A 20,588-nucleotide genomic window follows, 5' to 3' on the forward strand; every position below is an offset into this window, starting at 1 on the left:
TGCATCACTCTTCAGAGTTTCCTGTTTGCTAAGGGCAACATGGAGGTGAGTGGCACAGTAGTTGGCAGCATCAACCCCTCCATGGCCATCAAACACAGCATAGTAGGCACGCTCCACCCCATCCTGGACCAAGGGAGAGGAAGAGAGATTGAAACAAATGTTTAATTTAATTAGTCTGATTGGACGTCAGGTTTTCTGAACAAGAAAAATAACCAGTGTTTTTGGTGTCCTGGTGAAAATCTTGTACCTGGATTCCAAAGAGTTGGTTGAACTCAGCTAGGGCCAAATGTCTGTCCTCCATCTTCCTCCTCGTGTTCTTGATGGCATGAACAGAGCAGAGGCGGAACTGGGAGGGGTAGTGGTGGGGTTTGGGGAAGTTGTGATGCCATGCCAGTGCTATATTTATCAGCTTGTTGAGGAAGAGACGTTGGACTGGCTCTGACTGAAGTACTGATAAAGAAGAAAGTGTTATTTTCTTTTCCCGTACAAAATATGAGTGAGAAAATTAAGTAAACAAGAGTTGATTATGCATATGTCATAGTTTTAGGTTCAGGCTGTTTATATAAAATGCTTTGATTGTTAGTGGAAATTTACAGTACAGCACCACAAAGCATACACTTACAGACCACTTCCTGCTCTTCCTGGTTGGCTTCAGCTTCCTGGGGACAGTGGAAAGGTGAAAGGTCGTTCTGCAACAGCTGGGTCAGCGCTGCCTGGCACAGCATGGCACCGAGGACAGTAGCGGCACCTCTAAACCAACAAACACAAGCAACAAGCCAAACTTTGTCAAGAGGAAAACATCATTTTGTTATTTTTTTAATCAGACTTTAAAACAAAGTTATACAAGTTATACAGTCAGAGCTAATAACTCCAATTCGGTAAAGAAAAAAACCCAGCAAAACTAATCAGGTGGAACACAACAAATAAAAAGCAGCTTGCAAGTGACTCTGTAGTTTCCTTTGCACAATTACATTTCTGTTGTAGAGAAGAATAGACTCACGAAACAGGAAGTGGGGAGAACAATGGTGTTTCTACACACAGGTTTTGAAGCCTTCCTGACAGCACAAAGAAATGAGCAGAGCAGAAGACAGAGCACCCAGTGATTCCCCAGATTTAGTTTTGTATGTTCCTACTTAGCTGAGCTTGAAGGTTCATTCATAGCTGTTCTGAAACTCCTTGCTGCAAAAAAAAATAAATCAGCCATTTGCACATAAGCAAAGTCAGAATGAAAACACAATAAACGAGACCTAGTATTGACATGGTGCAGATGTCTGTCAAACTTCCTGAAAGATAAAAGAGGTTACTCCTTCTGATTTTTAAGGGTTTCTACGGCCTTTCATAGAACGTTTACATCCCACGTTTGAATAAATTTCACTTGAAGTCACCAAGTGAAATGATAATGGCTATTTTAATAGGTCAATGCTGTTAAATAAACAAAAGTGATTGGACTTATTACAAACAGGGTTTATCTTCACAGATGTGGCGTCACATGTCCATTGACTTCTAAGAAAATTTATTCATTAATAAATTAATGGACAAATAATATATCCTTGAGCCCTAAAATCCTTTGAGAAGAGGTTTCTATGTCTGCATTTTTTCATTGTTTATAGTTTGGTTGTCCCTCTGTCTGGTTTTCGTGAATACATATCTCTGTATAGATCTCTCAGTAAAACCCTGAGGAAATTTCCTTAAAACTGGAACGAATAAGGTCAAAAACCAAAGTCAAAAACCAAAGTCAATGTAACGTTGTGTCCTTCCCATTCTCATTTACATGATTTTTCAGGAACTGTCTCAGGAACTTCATGAGGAAATTTCTTCTTTGGCAGAAATGTCCACTTGGACACAAACTGTCCCTGTACTTTCACATCTGACCCATTCTCATCAACGCAATCTGAAAGGAATTTCATTACATTTGGTACCAATGTCCACTCTGAATCATGGACAAACCGATTAGAATATGAGCCTAGGCAGCCATGCATTTCAACTGCATACATACAACTGTGAGGTGACAGTAATTCTAGTTACACAAATGTAATTAAATTATTCAATGTAAATATTATTATTCAAACATCAAACATAGTAAAATGCAATGTGAAAAAGATAACCACAGATTTGTAGTAAGGGTAAATAAAAATTTGTTTTTTTTGTTGTCTGCATTCGGTTTTCTACAGCGTGTCAGTAAATTTTATTTTACACACGCTTGCAGTGTGAAGTCAAACAGCAGAGCCGACTGCTTACTGAATTAGCAGGGCAAGAGCAGAGCTGTCAGGAATGCGAGGAATGCAGCCACACATGCATAAGCACACACACAGAAAATAAATGGAGTACTCTGCATTAACTACACTCACGCTACAGTTCAGATTGTCATACAGTTTATCATGTTTATCATTAAACTAAAAATATAGTAATTCGATAAAAAAGATACACGAAGAAACCTTGCTAACGCTGTAGCAATTTAGCCAATGATTTAAAACCTGGACTGTGGTTGGAAATAGCAAAGTAAGCACAATAAGTTTTAGTCTACATATGAAGTTATTTAGAAATACTAAACACTGGCTCTGTCTGTTAAAGTGATACTTGTCATTTGGTCCACACAAACATCCGTGTAACTACTGAGTGTTGTCAGTTGTCTCACAAGCTAAGAGCTAAAAGAGCACAAAGGTCGGTAATTATGTTCCAAGAGCCAGAATGAGAAAAACAATACAAAAATCAAACTAAAGTATACAGAAATTTGTTGAACTCATGTAATGTGAAGAGATGTAATGTATTGTTCAGGTTGAGCTTCCAATATTGCTGTATGTGTATCTATGGTTGTGCTGTTATAGCTTTTGTCTATTGTTCATAACATGCCAATATTTCAACAGCATTTTGCGGACTTCTCACCTTGCAGCCAGCAGCCTCTGGCCTAGCTCTAGGCTCTCACCCTGCAGCTCCTCCAGGGATACTTTGCGGCTCAAAGGGCTGATGGGCAATGGACTAGTCACATCCAGAGGAGCTGGGAACTCTTCCACAAATTTCCCCAGGAAGGTCCTGGCTGCTTCCTCCTCCTCCATCCTGCGAACTCTGGTTGTAGCGAGATCTCAGGGTAACAGCAGGGCAGGGTGTCACAGGTCACACGCGGAGACTTAAAGGACAGAGAGCGAAGGCTTCAAATTTCACTCTGGAAATTCCTTTTGGGCTGGAAACAGTTCAAACAATTCATAATCAAGTCACCACAGACAATGATTTAGCCCCATTGAAAACCACTATAACTTATGTTGGTTTCTGTATCACAATGAACCTTTTGTCATAATCATCAACATTTAAGACGTGATTTACAAATGTACATTAAAAATATAAAGTTTTATTACTCATTGTGTGCCACACTAACTTACTAGAAGATGATTCAACAAAATATGGCACGACAAACCAAAATTACCATCTGCTCCAAGTCTAAGCACCTAATAGATTTTCAATTTGTTTCCTATGCTTCTATTTTGGAAAGTACATTTATACTCTCTGGTATAACGTTCCTCTAGTTCCCTTAAACTAAAATATATTTCTAATTCTGTTGGACGCTGACCCAGACTGACTGATCAACTGACTTTGTATAAAGTAAAACAATCCTTCACATGACATCATTTGGAGGTGTTTTTTTTTTTAAAGTCAGAAAACAAGTTGAAAATGGATAAAATGTTTTTTACTTCCAAGTCAAACATTTCTTGAGGGGAAAAACTAAATACTTAAGAATGGAATTTCAAACTATGCTAACAGTTAAAATAACTTGTAACTTAAACCCATTAGCTAAGTTACCAAATGTTTGCTGCTAACGTATATTCACAACTGAAATTTCCAATTTCTGCTTTTTTTATTTTGCCTTTCTTAACATACAAAACGTTCACTTTTACGTTTTCAGAACACTTCTCTATGGGTCACGGCAGCGTTAAAAAACAATGGATAACCGTACGTTCTGATGCATGCAGTCAACAATATTAAGAAAAAGGACATTGCAAGCTAGTTTTCTTTACAATTTCTAATTTTCCCGACGAGCAGAAGTCAGTTTTTAAACTCTTACCTGGGGCTACAAGTCCCGTACACTGACCACAGAGCCCCGGGGAGAAACACGCCCTTTGGCGAGACAAAGACTCAATGAGATGAAGTGATAACGATACCAGCACCAGCACCAACACACATACAAACCCGCACTGATGAACTATATAAACACATCAACAGAATTAAAAGAAAAAAAATGTTTCGTATCAATAATTTGAAAATACCTGCAGTCTCTGCTATTCACGCTTTCGGCTCACTTTCCTGTGCGTCACCCTACTTCCGTTTTCCTTCCGCTGTAGATTTAAAGGACCATACCGCTGTTTTCATGGCTCCGCCAGTATCAGGACATTAACACGGAAAATGGCACATAGATGAACACGCTCGACTACACAGGATTATCACGCATGCAGCAAATGTTACAGGAACAAAAAATAATAATACACTGAAAGATATGCTTTAATAAATCAGGTACAAAGGTACAATTAATCACACTTGAAAATGCGTTGAAATGCACTTTTAAATGCGTGGCATTCTTTCGTTTTATAGAGTTGTAAATTGACCAAATATCATAATTATTACTGAAAATTTACTAACCCATTTGGCAAATTGACTGACTTATCATTTCGTACCTACTTTAATTACACAATTGAAAATGTATAGCTGAGATATGGTCATTTGAAAATAGGAAGAAAACAAATATGGATTCATCCAAAAGGTAAAATAGAAAAAGCATAAAGTTTCGGCAGACTTCAAAACCTTAAGATTGTAAATCACATGGGAAATCTTATTTGATGGAGCTTGGCAGGTCTGAATTCTCCTGTAAATAAAATATACTGACTGCTGTTTTGTTTTTTTGATAAATCTGCAAATAACAAAATATGAAAAGTATGCCTTAATGCTGTCACATCTTTTTTGGTTGAGTATAAACTGGTTTGTAGAAATGACAATTTTATCCTTTTAAAATTAAATCTGCAATACAAAGTGAACAAGAATAAAGAGAGGCATACTTCCTGAAGCCACTGTACTACAAACTGTAAAGAATGCAACCATTCGATACTCGAAATACTCTGACTGCACAGGTCTTTTGAAATACATTTTAATTTTTAATCTATTGCATTTTTGCCTTACTGCCTTAAGTTGTGGAGATGCCTGAATTTGTGAGTTTCCCATTTGGATGAATAAAATATGTATCTATCTAGAAAAGCATTTAACACACTTACAGGGGAAAAAAAATGAATCTGTGTTTTATTTCAGTGTAATAAACACATTTAACAGAAGTCCATTTAGTGACATTTACACTTTCATATGTATTTGTATGTATCAAGTAAATACCAAGACAGATTATACAAAGACACTATACAAAGTAAGCTGCTAAGGCAGCCATTTTGTCTTTAGGCTTTTTTGGATTGCCACGACGTCCTCTGCCTCGACCTCGTCCTCCTCTTCTGGCACCTCCACCCCGGTGCATGGCATGCCTCATGGTAGCATGTTTGAGCTCCACCAAATCCTGGAAGACTGAATCACAGAAAACACAGCCAGTGTGTTGGGTCTCACCAGCAGGAAGAGGAGTGCGAGTCTTATTAAAGTCGACCGCGACCAGAGAGGCATCACATACATTGCAGCTCTCTGAAGCAACCTAAGCAGAAAGAGAACATTAGAGGCAGAGAAACTGTAAGAGTTGACATGATAAAACATTCAGATATAAATCTGATAATCAGATTCTGAAAAAAAAAAAAAGTCATAAAAACAAGAATTTTGTTTCAATGAGCGAAGTTCGGCCAGAATTCTGAGTTTAAATAGTACAGAAGTTATTTTCTAACCTTGTTTATTTGAACTAGTCTTTATTAGAAACAAGGGGTTTATTCACTTTTTGTAATAATGCTGTACTTTGGGGAACGTAGGCAGACTAATGTCAGTCAGTTCTGTATTTCAAAAGTAGTTTGTCTAAACTGATTGTTTTTATCTAGACTTAAGTATCCTTTAAAATACAACATCAATACATACAAATAGGAATCTCAGTTTTTTTATTTACTCTATGTTTGGATGGAATTAATGAATTTTTATTACTACTTTTGTTTGCATTTCTTGTCTTGTATAGCTTATTTTGACATTTTATGTGACATTAGACCATGTAATTATGACCACAGGGTCAAAGGTTCATGCACCATCATCCTGACCACGTATCAAAGTGTCCCTCGCAAAACACTAAACCCGGCCCAGTAGAAATTGGGGAGGGTTGCGTCAGGAAGGGCATCCAGCATAAAAAAGCTGAAAGGACCAAACCAAATCTGACATTGGACAGTATGTAGGACCATCTTCATACCTGCACTCTGTGTGCATGTTCAAAGAAGTGCACCACCACGTTGCATTTATTACAGGCCATCCTCCATTTTGGTCCAGAGGTGGGATCCAGTACCAAAACACCACCATCACACTCCACACACTGTCCAATGCCCAAAGAGTTGAGAGAGTGTTGACACGATGGATGGGTACATTCATTGCATCCCATACCTGGGAAAAGTAAATATTTAAAAATGGGTCAGAAAGGAAGGGGCCATAGAGGAAATCATCAAGGTCTGATTAACTAATGTAAGAGCATTACATCTATGCTGTTGTTGTAATAGGGTTTTGTGACTCCAGCTATTTAGCCACAATTGAACACACACAAAAATTATTTACGTTTTCATTTTGCCCTACCTTTCTTCATGTCCCTAAAAGGTGGGTTACTAAAGCAGTATGGACAAAGTGGGTAGCTCTTGCCCCTGGCTCCTGACGTCCACAGAACTAGCTCAAAGTCATCCAGTGGACAGCGGAGCTCTTTGTAAAGCTTGATGGCGCCATTCTGAGGAAGACTGTAGGTCTCGTCACAGTGGGAGCAGTGGAGCCTGCTGGGCTTGGCCTGCAGACACAATGTTAGGATCAGCTGTATCTATATGACCCTAAACCACTTGACTGCAACTCTATTCACTATTACAGTAATCGCAGGTTTATAAAAATGTGAAAGGTCACCACTGACAGTATTAACAGAGAGCATCACCATACCAGGGTTTTCAAAAGCATTCTCAACACACACACACAGGTCAAACAAATAATTCTATACCATTCTTAAAAATGTACTAACACAATAAGGAGAGCAAAAGGTGAAAGGTGAATGTTACTAGCTCTTGACTGACCCTAGGAGTTACCTTGCAGTTTTGAACATTACAAGCCAAGTAACAGTGACACGTAACCCACTATGTGCTTACTCAGATACAGTGACGACAAAACATCTGCAACATCACAAGCCCTTGACTTTAAAAGTAATTCTACCAATAAGTGGAAATGCTAATAAGCGGGGTACGTCAACTGAAGTTTGAAGGTCAGAGCGCGGCAGGCAGACATCATGGTCTCTAAAGAGAAATGTCAATGACGCTTAAGGATTTAAAAGTCAAAATTCTAATGTAACAACACTTGTGCAAAGCGTATGTGGGTGGGTGCTTATGCAAGATGTTAATAGGGCTGCTCATCCATTTTTTGTCTAATTCCAAAATGTACTATGTAAATGATAAAAGTAACATTTAAGCCATGTACATACACATTTTTTGTTTGTTTGTTTTGACACAAACACAGGGCGAGACATTTGTGAGTGTGAGGAGTCACACACACTCCAAGTGTGGACTTTTAAAAAGATAAAATTGACATTTTCTTCCTTTCTGTAATGAAACAGTTGTACTTGTTGTCATACACACAACATGTACAGAAGAACAAGAGAGGTTATGATGGAAAATACCCATTTTAATTGTTACTGTGTGTTACCTCACAATGGCTTTGTTTGTGCGACAGATGGAAAATGCTTTCTTAAGTTCTAGCAGTACTTTTGACGGCTGTGCTGACCTGGATGTACTTCATGAAGCGATGGCACTTGCCACAGCGGGAAATAGGCTTCCCAGTGGCAGCAATAGGAGAAAAGGAGACCTCCATCAACTCATCCATGCCTGTAAAACACCACAAACGCCTTGTGTTGGAGCTGAAAAAAATTGTGGATGTCTAAGTTTTTCCCCAGCGACAGAGGCTGAAGTGAACGAACCCGTAATGGAATCCACAAAATAGTGGAACTTCCTCTTGAAGATATCCAGTGTATGCTGCAGGACCTGTTGGTAGTTGGCCTTTCCCTGGGCGATAAGGTTCAGCTGCTTCTCCACAGCACTGCGTATGGTGGGCAGCACCAGCTCTGCATCTACAAAACACAAACACACACACACATTGGTATTTCAATGACAGGCTATACCACACAATTCTCATAGTTTCCAAGGTAAATTACCTATCTTGTAGTAGCCATGGACCAGGACAATGCCTAGGTTGGTTGGCTTCAACTTGCGCCCACTCTCCACTGTCACATAGTTCCTCTGGCAAATGTTGTTGATGTGCACAGGGATACTGGCATCAGTGCCTAAGGATGAGGGCAAAAACAGGCATCTTTCAAAATATCCATCAAATCTCATGATCTTAATAACAGTGAACTAATAATTATTATGAATTCACAATTATCTTTGACAGAATCTTTTTATGCCATTCTAATTTTAAAATGTATGCATATCAGCATTGTTTTTAATCTAACACTGGAAAACATTAACAACACTGAAGCCCACACTGTACAACCTGTTTCTATTAGAAAATACTTTGAGTAAGATGATATAAACAGCAATGATGTCCAACAGGCTGGGTGCTGTATATGTACCAATGCCATGTTTCTCCATGAGGGTGATGAGTTCGGCTTCCGTCAGGTAGTCTGGGGGGCTGGTCTGCTTTTCCACTTGCTTGATCTCATCCACTGTGAAAGTGTCTCCATGCTCACAAGCTGGCAGGGCCTCCTCTAGGGGAATTCCCTGCCAAGGCATCACCTCTGTGTAACCTGGGAACAGAACAGACACTCATTAAGGATTCAGTTGTAGATTCAACATTCAAACAACGTTATTGATGAAATTGTGTTGCCTTGTTACAGCTTCTCTCCACATAAAAAGCAGGACAAAAAGTTATAACTAGTTCTCATTTGAACCTATTGACTGCAGAGCTGATATAACTGGTTGCAGGGCCCTGTTGTTTAAATTTAACTTAACATGTCATTAGACTACAAAAATCTGGTTATTGTGATCCAGTTAATATTTTTGGTTCTTTGAACTCAGTTTGATGCCTGGTTTGTTGATCCTGATTAAACTTACTTTGAATATCAACACACTCTTATTTTAATACTCTTCGTAAAAAAGCAAGCTTAGTGCGGGACCAACTATTTGTACCTGGTGATATTAGGGTTTTGCCACTACATGAAAAACCCTCTGTGGCAATGCTGAATTCAATGGTTGTCTGTAGGTACTTGCAGTCCTGACTGACGGTGGCAATGAAATGGCGTGTGATGTACTCATAAAGCCTCCAGCCATCACTACCTGTGGAATGTAAGAAGAAAAAAAAAAGGGTCAGAAAGTGAAAATAATCTAAATCTCAATACAATAGTGGGGATATATCATTGTTTAACAATGTTGAAATACCAAATTCTTCACAAGTTCACATTATTCCACTTGCACATAAAGTGAAAAGCTCTCATAGAGATGAGGGACATGAAATAATTCTTTAAGCAGAGATAATGTGCTGTATGACAAAAAATTAAAACAGCAATCAAAAGTGCTGACTAATTATAATTAATCCTAATTACTAAAACAGCAGATAATACAAGTCATATTTATGGGCGGATTTTTGTAACGACATTAATTGCAAATCTGTGTTGAGAAATGTGAAACCTAATTTGGATTTCAATCTATTTTTTTGTTTTGAATGTGAAATGAAATCTGCAAATGTTTTGAGAATGGCAGTGTACTGATATTTGTACATGTGTGTTCAGCAGCGAAGTCTCAATTATTTTTCAATATCAGATTAAGCTGAAATTGTAATTGTAAAATAGGTACTTTTTTTCTACACAAAGAAGGGTGTTACTGATAACTGTCGGTTGCAGAGGTGTTATGCATTTACTCATGCAAGCTAATTGTTTTTTGTCATAAAGTCAGGTGGCAACATCAAAATGGAAAGGAAAACAATAAGAAGTAGTTTTTTAATTTTAATAAATATTTTAGTAAATGATTATTTTTATGCCAATAGCCAGTGAACCAAGCTGAGAAGCGCAACTAAGGACGGTGGCTAAAACATGTGAGGATCATTTGGATAATTTTAAAGGCTTGTTTTTTTGGCTTATGTGCCCCATATGACAATTTTATAGGAGTGAATGAGGCCATTGTTTGATCCAGTATCCAGTTCTCATAATAGATCAATAGCTCAATGCATAAAAGTCACGGCAACACTGCCCTATGCATATCAGCTGCAACCATCTGAACAAAGCAGGGCTACTAAATGTTGCAAATGTCTTTGCTTTCTAGCCAAATTGGATGAAAAACTCCTTTTAATGGAAGAACAAATAAATAAATAACAATGCTAGTATAAAAAAAACCTATAGATAATACTAAAAAAAAGTTCTATCATTTGAAATGTCATGAGTTGACCCTTAGGTTTGGATTCAGGGGCTGACCTGGGCATATTTTAAAGAATTTAGTTGAAATGAGTTGAATTGTTCAGTGATCAGCATTATTTATTATTAACAATACATCACTTCCTCAGTACATCACATTTGATACCACTGAGTGAAATTCATTATGTGTTATGCAGTATTTTATTAGTTGTATAACCCACCAAGTTCCGCTTCTGAAGCTGCACGCATGGGAGTAATAGGTGGATGGTCTCCGGCATCGTTTCCTTTCCTGGGTCGGTTTAATCCAGATGAAAGCAGAGCCTTAACCTAATGAAAGATGTAAAACATATTTTAGAAACATAAAACATACATACTCTACCATCATATTCTAAACGATGAACAGAAAATCAGTTCATCTGCATTTGTGTGCATCTGACTAGCCAATAATGTATTATGGAATAAATACTTCAATGTATTTTAGGCCCCAAAATGGCCTTTACCTCCTCTGCCCAGAAGGCATTGTTGCTCTGCTGTTTCAGAGTTCCTTTCAGGTCGAAATTCTCTGGGTAGTGGGTGGTCTCAGTACGTGGGTAACTGATATAGCCCTGTGTATACAGTCGCTCTGCAATCTGCATGGTATGCTGTGGGCCCATGCCTGGGATATAAAAGAAAAAATGATCTTCTTCTTACAACCTAACAACACCCTGAGCCACCTCTTATTCTTATTTCATTTTCATTGTTCAAGTTCAATGCTCTAGTTGATGCTAGTAATATACTGGTGTGTGTGTGTGTGTGTGTGTGTGTGTGTGTGTATGTGTGTATGTGTGTGTGTGTGTGTGTGTATGTATCTGTCATTGAGCTCCACTGTTGTCAAAAAAAAAAAGAAAAAACCCATTGGCTCTGTAAACCAACACATCTGATTTTAGCTTTTATGTAAGAGTTTGGTCAACATATTATATGATATGTGTAAAATATTAAAAACTATTAATATGTTTATTGCACTCTACTCTTTAAGTATGTCCTGATTGTTTAATTTCACAGTGGTGGCAAACACAAGCAATACAATGGAAACTGGGTCCCTGACCAGATACGGGCTTGACTACAAATGAGCTACACAATTTAACCATCATTATAATAAAGATGCACACATCCACACACACACAAGCGCAAACACCTGCACACACGTCAGGACTTTTTTAAAGATTGTCATCTTTAGATATCTAGGGAAGCGGGAAAATAATAAAATACAGAGAGACACATTATTTGGGTCTTTCACAGCACAGAAAGTACAGAACACTGCATGGAAACTACGGGTAAACAGTCACTTAACCATTTAGCCAAAGTGCTTAATCTAAGTGTAGTCTTTTCTCTGTGTGCTAGGTTCACAGAGTTAGGGAAAGCAAGCTAAGTAATGGCTAAGGTAAATGGTCTGCACTTAAACAGCAATTTTCGACCTATCAATCACATACACACCCAAACACAGTTGCCATTACATTACCTTGGCATTTGACACATCAGGATGATGGGTTTTCCCATTTATTTCATTTCTTAGATCAATTGAAAATTCAAGAAAATAACCAACAAACAAGCTGAGAATGAAACAGTCCTCATTCTGGCTAAGTAATGCATACGGTCAGCACTGACTGGTGACCAGTGTCAACACAGGCTTACAAATACAAATTCTCGTACTCCCAAATATTCAATATTGTTAATGTAAATACCTAGAGAGAATCAGAGAGAGAGAGAACATCTGATAAAATATTGCTTATGTTAGTGTAGAGTAAATATACCTAAGGCAGAGCTGGCCACTCTTAACATCTCCACTGTGTTCAAGGCCTGGGGCCTCTGCTTGGTCTTCTCTTTCTTACTCACTGACTCCACCTGTAAGAGAAGTATTGTATAGCCAATTCTGTTAGAATCTGTCAGCTAAGAGAAAACAACTATACCTATAAAAATTCTTGTCAATAATTCAGATTTTCTTTAATTAGTGATAGTTGAAACAAGGTGCAAGGTATTAAATACATGTTCACATACTGGACCTTATCAGGATTTTTCAGTTCAACATCATTGATATTTGACATAACGGACATTTGGTTATAACTTTTTAAAGAAATTGTCCAAACTTCAAAACTTACCTAATGTTATTGACTGTGTTTACATGGACATAAGTAACCTGCTTATTGGAAGCACAAGCACAAGAACAACCGGATTTCTCCTTCTCTCTGCATGTGCTTATGTGTGTGTTCGTGAGATGAGGAGGCTTTGCCCTGTTAACTCGTTAATAATTTCTCTTATAATTCATTCTTTCACTCAGCAGTGTGCAGCTTTGCTGTCTGCAGCCTTTGGTTACAGACATGCACTGTTGGAGAAAGCCGGTTAGAAACCTGGTTAGGCGTATGCGTAACCGAATAATCGAAGAAATCTCACTGGGGTAGCCAGGTTTCCCTAATTCCCTACCTCGATTTCAGAAACCAGCTTTCCCGTATACATGACACAAAGCCGACTGTAACCTGGTTACTTAAGTCCACATATAAATGCACTTGAAGGCACCAGAAATAGATGGTTTGGTGAAAGGACAATAACATCACAAAAAGGTGATGGAGGTTAGGTTTTTGGTCTCACCTTGGCTTCCCGGGATGTCTTGGCCAGGTTGAGGAACATCTGACTGACCTCCCGGTCAAAAACCCTCACCCTGTTCCAGTCCAGTGTCAGCGGGCTGTCCTTTCCTTTGAACACCTGGATAAAACACAGCATGTCTGTCACAATAGCACAGAAGTAGGAGATTGCTAATACTCTGTCAGGGGGAGACTCACCTTTGCCTGGAGGACCCAGTAAGTCTCTGGTTTAAATGACTGAATCTTGTCATGGCGCTCCACACAGAAGCCAAGTGTGGGAGTCTGGCAAGGTCCAAATGAGATCAAGGAGGAGTCTAGATTGCCATATTTGCCTTGAAAATATTTGGTTTGGAACCTAAAAAAACATTTCTTGTTCATTTTACAATCAAAGCTTTTAATGAGGTTGCAATGACATATAAAATAGTGTCTGAAATATCTTTTTTCACATAACATCTTCCAAATTTCTTAATTTGCTGATTAAAGTAAAGGTAAAGTTATAAATTTGTCAAATCCTCAGAATAATATACTAATAACACCGATTACAGATAATGGACGTAAGAACATTAGCTCTTTGGAGTAAATAACATTTGGAATAAGTGTGATGCATCAAATGTCTTGAGTAGTGTGACAGACAGCTGCAGCAAATCCAGCACAGCGATTAGCATAGTGACTTCGTGTGGAAGAGCATGTGAGGAGCTGTACAAAGCAGTGTACCGAGTGAAAGCGCAGCCAATGCGCAGATCCAGTTCCTGGCGTGCGTCCACAGACAGGGCTTCGTTGCGGTTTGGCTCTCCCAGATGGTTCATGGCATTCCAGATGTCAGTGTCAGTAATGGAACTGAATTTGGCACGGTAAACAGTCTGCTCCCTGACGTTCCCCTTGTTCATCACTGGCTGAATAGCATCTAGTACCTGGAAGGTAATAAAAAAAAAAATACTGTGACTGCTTTTTACTTAAAGTACAGTAAGAACTGTACTTAAAGAAGTGTATTTAAAGTTTGTACTTCTGTCCTACAGTTTCGAGGGGGCCATGGTAACACATCTAGGCATGTTTCCACTAACTTGTTAATCAAACCAGGTTGGGTTAAAATGTATGCATTGTCATGTTTATTCACAGTAAAATGTGGGATTAATTAGTTAAATTTTTTTTGTTCTCTCTTCTTATATACTTCTCAATGAAGATAGTTTTGCTTTAACTTCAGATAATATATTCAGTAACAGTAACGAGGGGTAACTAGGGCCTGAATTACCTCAAAACAGATGTTTTCACCTTCTTTATCACAGTCCAACCATAAAACCACATAGTCACAGCCTCTGGCTTCAACCTGACATGATAGAGAAACTTAGAGTGAGACCAAAGACGCAATACAAAACACATTGACCTCCAGAGGGCCATGCATTTACAGCAAGTAATGTGAAATCCACTTGCTCGGCCAACATTTAGAGCCTACCTGCAGGTACTTGACCATGTTGAGTTTGGGAGTAGCTTCCTTCTTTTCTGTGGGAGCTTTGCTAAAGAGTTCTGCAGGGTCCACCTTGTCCCAGTTGTTGTACTTCCCTAGAAGGAAATTCGAAGTAGAAGGACCATGTTAACAGTAAGAAATTAAAAGAGAAGTGGAATACATGTCTATACGTATTTTATAAACCAGCACGTACTGTGACATTCTATTAAGTTGAATGTCTTGTCAAAGAAAATATTTTTCTTCTCCTTACATTTTAGTATAGTTTATACACATAATAGTAAAAATACACATAAAGTTAAAATCATCAGCAGGATGATGAGCATCCACAGAGTAACTGCTTGAAAGTTTAAACCCCTCTTTTACACTTTAAGCATGTACTGACTGTTTTTATACGAAAGCAATGCGGAGCCAAAAACGGTGTCAATGTCCACATACTTATGTGACTATCTGTAACTGAAATGGAAAAAATATGTGCAAAGAGATGCCATCAGTGAAGGTTAGTTATAGTAACCAATATTTATGCACTTACCCTTACAAAATATACTCACCAATGAAATCCAGAGTCATCACATGTCCACACACAGAAGTCATCTTAAAGCGGACAGTTTGGCCCTGGAAGGTGCTTGTGTACTCGTGCACTGAGCATGCTCCATTGAGCCCTTTGCGACTTGTACAATTTCCTACAGGCCAACGAGAACAGATAAAGAAGTGATTAGCCAGTAAAGTCATGTATAGGCCTCTGATCACAAGGACATTCAAAAGCCACTGAACTTTGAGAGGAGTTATAGGTCTGTCAGTGACCTCCCTAGTCTCCTTCTTTTGAGGTCATTCAGTTTTTGTGTACGGCCTACTCTAGGCTCATTTAAGCTTGTATTATATTCATTCCATTTCTTAATGAGGACTTTACTGTTCTCCAAGAAATTCTTAATGACTAGGAAATGTTCTTGTATCCATCACCTGACTTTTCTTTAATCTTTTCACAAAATGCCTTACAGTGTTTGAGTTGTCTTATTTGTAGTAGACCTTCCAGATACAGGTGTATTTATACTACAATCCTTTAAACACATTCACTGCACTCTGGCTATCTCCAATTAACCAACTTCCTGAGGGTGGAAACCAACTGGATGCACCAGTGACAGCTGAGTTAGTTAGTTAGCTGAGTTAATTTAAATGGGTTCAACTGTATAAAGATGCTATAACTTATACATTTTATATATTTCAGATTTATCTGTCAAGGGCGTACCCTGCTTCTTGCTTATGAGCGCTTAAGCAGTTACAGATTATGGATTAATGGATGGAAATCTGTTTTCCCTTTGACATGTTTGGAGAGAGGGGAGATTGTAACAAGAGAGCAGAGTGATCACCAAATTGCCTGACCAGGAATCGAACCCTAGCCACTTAAGTCATAAGGGAAAGACTTTCACTTTTTGTAAAAAAACAAAAAAACAAAAACAAAAAAAAATATTCAATTGGCCAGTGTTGTAAAAAACAAGAGGTGAAAACTTTCAATGGTGGATTCTTTCCTTTACCCACCATATGTCTCAAAACTTTACAATACTGGTTATGAGTCAGAAGTGGCAATTAAGACAGGAACATGAGACCTCCAATGTCTCCTTTCCGGTCAGTGCGGGGACATGACGTGCTTCTCTTGGTCATCCTAGCTAAATATTTCACTGGGATGTCATATCTGCTTTAAATGTTTCTCTCAAGGCTGAATGCTAATGACAGGAACAGGGACACAAACTATAATTAAAAAAGAGGAGTATACACACACACACACACACACACACACACACACAGACAGACACACACATACAAAACCAGCCTCTTTTATGCAAACACAATCATCTATATAACAAGAACATGCATATAAATAGAGACAATTCCAGATACAGGTCGCAGATCAACTCCAAGCCAAAAGACCCACTGAAGACCACAGAAAAAACAGGACCCGTTACAGCTATAAACCTCAACCATGGTAGCGCTTCAGGTAAGAAACCTGCCTCTGCTTAGCGTTTTTGATAGCCACCACACGGGTTTCACTCTGCTGTCCTTTACAGTTTAGAATAAACTCACACACCTCTGTGTAGACTGAAGTTGTTCTGATTCTTTCGGTCCACGCTGGCTATCAGAACCCTGGGAAACACTACAAGAGGCGTGGAACTAAATTCACAGTCCTCATCTTTCTATTGTCAAGTTCAGTTTATGTTTAAATGAAGAATCCAGTTGTCTAAGTTACACCAATTTAGTACGGATATAGTAGGTTTTAAAATTTGTTCCTGTTAGTGTGAAAATCTGAAATAATTAATTATAATGTAATTGTACTTGCATTTTTTTTCTTTTTGCAGCCTTATTTTTGGAAAAATTAAAATTCGACCTCAGGCCACAAGATAAAAGTCAGAAGGGCATTCAGTGATTATAATTCTACTTTATTGTTCAGCTATTTTACTATGGACTAAAGAGGTGGAGCATCAGGCCTGTAGCATGTCTTTTTTTTTTTTTTTTGTCCTTTCGGCTTATCCCGTTAGTTCAGGGTCGCCACAGCGGACCATTGTCCGCATGTTGATCTGTCACAGTTTTTATGCCGGTTGGCCTTCCTGACGCAACCCTCCCCAATTTCTACCGGGCTTGGACCGGCACTGCACAGCTGGGGAGGGGAATGGGCTGTTAGGGGTTCAGTGTCTTGCCCAGGGACACTTATAGCCAGGGTCAGGGATCGAACCACCTATCTTGACGACAACCTTTACCAACTGAGCCACAGACGCCCCCGTGCCTGTAGCATGTCTAAAAAGTAGTAAAATAAAACAATGTACTTGACTACCAATGCAATATCAAGCCAAAGAAGTCTCTGTAAATTAAAAAAAAAAAATTTCAAACTGTCTTCCAAACTGATATAATTCCTAAATCTTTATTGTTTTACAAACTCAAATGCAGCCACACAGAAACCTACAAAAAACACACATAAGCAAAATGGTGGACTATTTTGGACTATTAAATTAGGAATGATCAAGATAATATCAAGATCAAGAAGTAATCAAGATAATAAATATGACTGTAAATGTTATGTCTGCTGTCTGCTAAACATCTCTGAATAATGGACATAAAGAAATGTGCCAACACTAACACAATCTTGGTTGTTCTCTTTGTCCAGATGATGCGAGTCTTTCTGCTGTGTCTGCTAGCCCTCCACCGGTGTCTGGGCAGCCAGTGTGTTGATGAATCCTTCTCAATATGCAGCTTGCCGGAGGACTACAGCAAACTGGTCAACCTACCCAGCCACATCAATGAGCGCAGCATCGCAACATGGAGCTACGTGTGAGTATGCATGTCGTGCGCCAGCCAATCATCTACACACCAAGAGTTTGGTGCTAAAAGGGCTTTCGAATGAAGACTTAAACGATGACTAACATTGTCTGGGTTCAACTTTCAAATGTGTGTTCATTTACTGATTGTATTGCTATTTATATTTAGATCTTAGACTTTTTGATTTTGTGTTGACTTGTTTAGCCAAGGACTATGCCAATTTCAATCAGTAAATAAGATCGCTTGTCAGAATTCACTGAATGCACAAGTCACTAAATGGAAGCCTGATTCGGAGCTTTTCTTGCTGCACATCTCTCATCAGGATGAACATCGACTTGAACCGCGTGCCTCAGGTCATCAATGAGGCCAGCTGCCACACTGACCACTCCTGCAGGGGACTCGACAACACTTTTGGACTAGAGACCATCCCTGTGTCCCTGAAGATGCCTGTCCTCAAGAAAAACCCCAGCTGCACCCCCCCAGCCAGCTACTCTATAGAGTTTGAGCTCATCACTGTAGCTTGTTTATGTGCCCTTTCCAGGCACAGCTCAACATGACTCTAATGCCAACTTAAGATACTGGTGAATGTTAAGAATATGCGTTTGTTCAGACAGACCTTAAAGTAAAGGTGGTGGTTTCTGATTAAGAGTCTAATAAACTAATTTTCCAGTGAACACTAAAAAAAAAAAAAAAACACCATTAAGAGATTCAAAACTGCTTGTCAATGTAGACTAATTAAAGATACTTTACATTAAAAGCTTTCATTCCATTGATATTTTATTGATACACTCAGCATTTTGCAGCCTGATTGTTTTCTAGTTCGACATCAGCCACAAAGTCTGACTACTCAAATAAAACACTACAGTGGTGCAGAACACAGACTCTAATATCCAACCATTATATTAACATTCAAGTCACCCCGCCCTGCTTCTTTCCAACTATCCCACTGCTAATTATCTGGATCAGGTTACAGCAAAGATAATTTTTAATTAATAATTTCTGCATTAATGCAAACACATGACAGGTGCAAACTGGATCTAGCTAACTTTACTGTGTAAATCGAAAAGTCTACGGTCAAAAACAAATCTGCTTTAGCAAATTTACTCTGGTACAGTACAATTTCTCAGTTACGTTTAAATATTTTAAACTATAGTCACCCCCGTGTCTTTTATTTATTATGAATCCACTAATACACATGGGGGCCAATCTGGGCTAGTAATAAATTCGTACTCACCTTTGGAGAGGATTTTGGCAATCGACTGGGCCAACGAAGGTTTCTCCGCCACCATCAAAACAGTTCTCATTTTGAATGAAGTGCTAACAGACTGTAAGTAATAGTTCTCTCACGTTAGCTAAATGAGGCGTAATAGTACTTGTATACTGCTGTTGTCTTAAACCTGCTCAACATGTGCAACCAATACTCGCAAATATAAAAAAAATTGTCGACATACTGTTATGTTACTACTTTATTTTTTTTTGGCAGGAATGCAAGCACAACAATTTACGCACGATTCACTTCCGCTGTCATATGGACGTCGTCTTTTTCTTCTTCTTTGGTTACAATAACGTTTTGCTGCCATCTGCTGGTTGTTAGTTGTTGCTTATTTTCATCATTTTTGTCCCTTTAACTCTTATGATACAACTCTTGTGGGAATAGTGTGGATTTATTTAACTGACATACTTGACAATATAAAAGACAGCAGCAATGCTAAACACAATCAACACCATAAACAGACTAACAAAACTGCGTGCAACATCAGGAGACACTATTAACACTATTTTTCCAGGTGCTCTCAGATCTGTGTAGCCTTTTCATTTATTGCTATTAATTCTTGCACGTAAAATCAGCCTGTGCTCATATTTGAATGTTTTTCCGAGTTAGCACAGGTCCACAGTACCCTGGTCTCAGTTTTGTCAAAAGCATAACCATAAGTTCTTTTTTTGTGCAGAAAAAACATAGATGAGCTATTTTAAGTTTATCCTGAAAAGTTGCATTCTTTGCAACTCATGATTAGAGGGGAACTCATTAAACCTATACTTTATACATTAGACCTATACTTTTTCTTTAATGTTTAGGCTTAGCTCACATTGACCTTCAAAACTTAACTTTTAATTTCCTCAAGAAGAAATGGCCTCGTATTCAGGAGAAACGCAAAGAATACTCCACTACAAGCAGAAGTACTACTTCCAATTACTAGAAATGAAAGGTCAAAGTTCTCTGTTACTATGGAGATAGCAGCTGGTAAAGGGGAAGCTGGTAAATAAAGGTAGTGAATATAGGTGGTGAATTCAAAGAATTGTGTCTGTAATAAAAATGAATATCTGAAGTTTCAGATAAATATTCACAGTGTTATTTCAGTACTATGTAGATGCTTCTTTTGGAGCCAGTAACCATAGATTAATGGGCAAATTGTATGTTTTCAACTTTAAAATGAATTTACAATGCAGTGAAATATGCAAATAACTGAATAGGGTGTGATTATTACAAAAAAACACAAAAGGGAAATAAAAAGTGATGGAAAATAAATCCAAACATGAAGTAAAATAGACGTCAAACAGTTTTTGACTCTCTAGATCTAGGATACAAGTAGGGCAAAGAGTACTGGAACAGTTCCACTGTACTTCTGCAGAGACTAGAAACGGTTTCCTACTTAGGCCACTAGATGGCAATAGAGGACAAAATATA

The 20,588-nt window shown here is 38.4% G+C and overlaps 3 protein-coding genes across 8 annotated transcripts in view; 1 reads left to right on the plus strand and 2 right to left on the minus strand.

Moving 5' to 3' along the window:
• ppm1f (protein phosphatase, Mg2+/Mn2+ dependent, 1F) overlaps positions 1–4,345 on the minus strand; it is a 12,374-nt gene extending 8,029 nt beyond the window's left edge. The window contains exons 1-6 of one of the 6 annotated variants that reach the window (XM_067521548.1): positions 4,257–4,321; positions 4,055–4,107; positions 2,884–3,178; positions 623–750; positions 248–450; positions 1–123 (exon numbers count right to left, since the gene is read on the minus strand). The exon at positions 1–123 is cut by the window's left edge and continues 66 nt beyond it. In XM_067521548.1, the coding sequence (XP_067377649.1) occupies positions 1–123; positions 248–450; positions 623–750; positions 2,884–3,053 (624 nt within the window). In that variant the 5' untranslated portion in view covers positions 3,054–3,178; positions 4,055–4,107; positions 4,257–4,321. Of the gene's footprint in view, positions 124–247; positions 451–622; positions 751–1,000; positions 1,180–2,883; positions 3,179–4,054; positions 4,108–4,256 lie in introns of those variants that run through there. The other 5 variants (XM_067521550.1, XM_067521551.1, XM_067521549.1 and 2 more) reach the window with 5 other exon arrangements.
• Positions 4,346–5,258: 913 nt separating this feature from the next.
• Positions 5,259–19,432, minus strand: top3b (DNA topoisomerase III beta). The gene is made up of 18 exons (XM_067521981.1): positions 19,137–19,432; positions 15,148–15,279; positions 14,588–14,694; positions 14,387–14,461; positions 13,852–14,048; positions 13,336–13,492; positions 13,145–13,258; positions 12,313–12,403; positions 11,023–11,177; positions 10,744–10,849; positions 9,306–9,452; positions 8,750–8,923; positions 8,333–8,461; positions 8,099–8,248; positions 7,906–8,006; positions 6,730–6,931; positions 6,356–6,543; positions 5,259–5,668 (listed from the first exon to the last, which is right to left on the minus strand). Exons 1-18 carry the CDS (start codon positions 19,204–19,206, stop codon positions 5,387–5,389), a joined length of 2,577 nt encoding a protein of 858 aa, XP_067378082.1. The 5' UTR covers positions 19,207–19,432; the 3' UTR covers positions 5,259–5,386.
• LOC137136527 (interleukin-17C-like) lies at positions 16,100–19,127 on the plus strand. Its single transcript, XM_067521982.1, has 3 exons — positions 16,100–16,589; positions 17,751–17,914; positions 18,225–19,127. Exons 1-3 carry the CDS (start codon positions 16,575–16,577, stop codon positions 18,457–18,459), a joined length of 414 nt encoding a protein of 137 aa, XP_067378083.1. The 5' UTR covers positions 16,100–16,574; the 3' UTR covers positions 18,460–19,127.
• Positions 19,433–20,588: the final 1,156 nt, after the last annotated feature.

Source organism: Channa argus, chromosome 11 (genome assembly GCF_033026475.1).
Source record: "Channa argus isolate prfri chromosome 11, Channa argus male v1.0, whole genome shotgun sequence".
In the NCBI taxonomy this organism is placed as follows: Eukaryota; Metazoa; Chordata; class Actinopteri; order Anabantiformes; family Channidae; genus Channa; species Channa argus.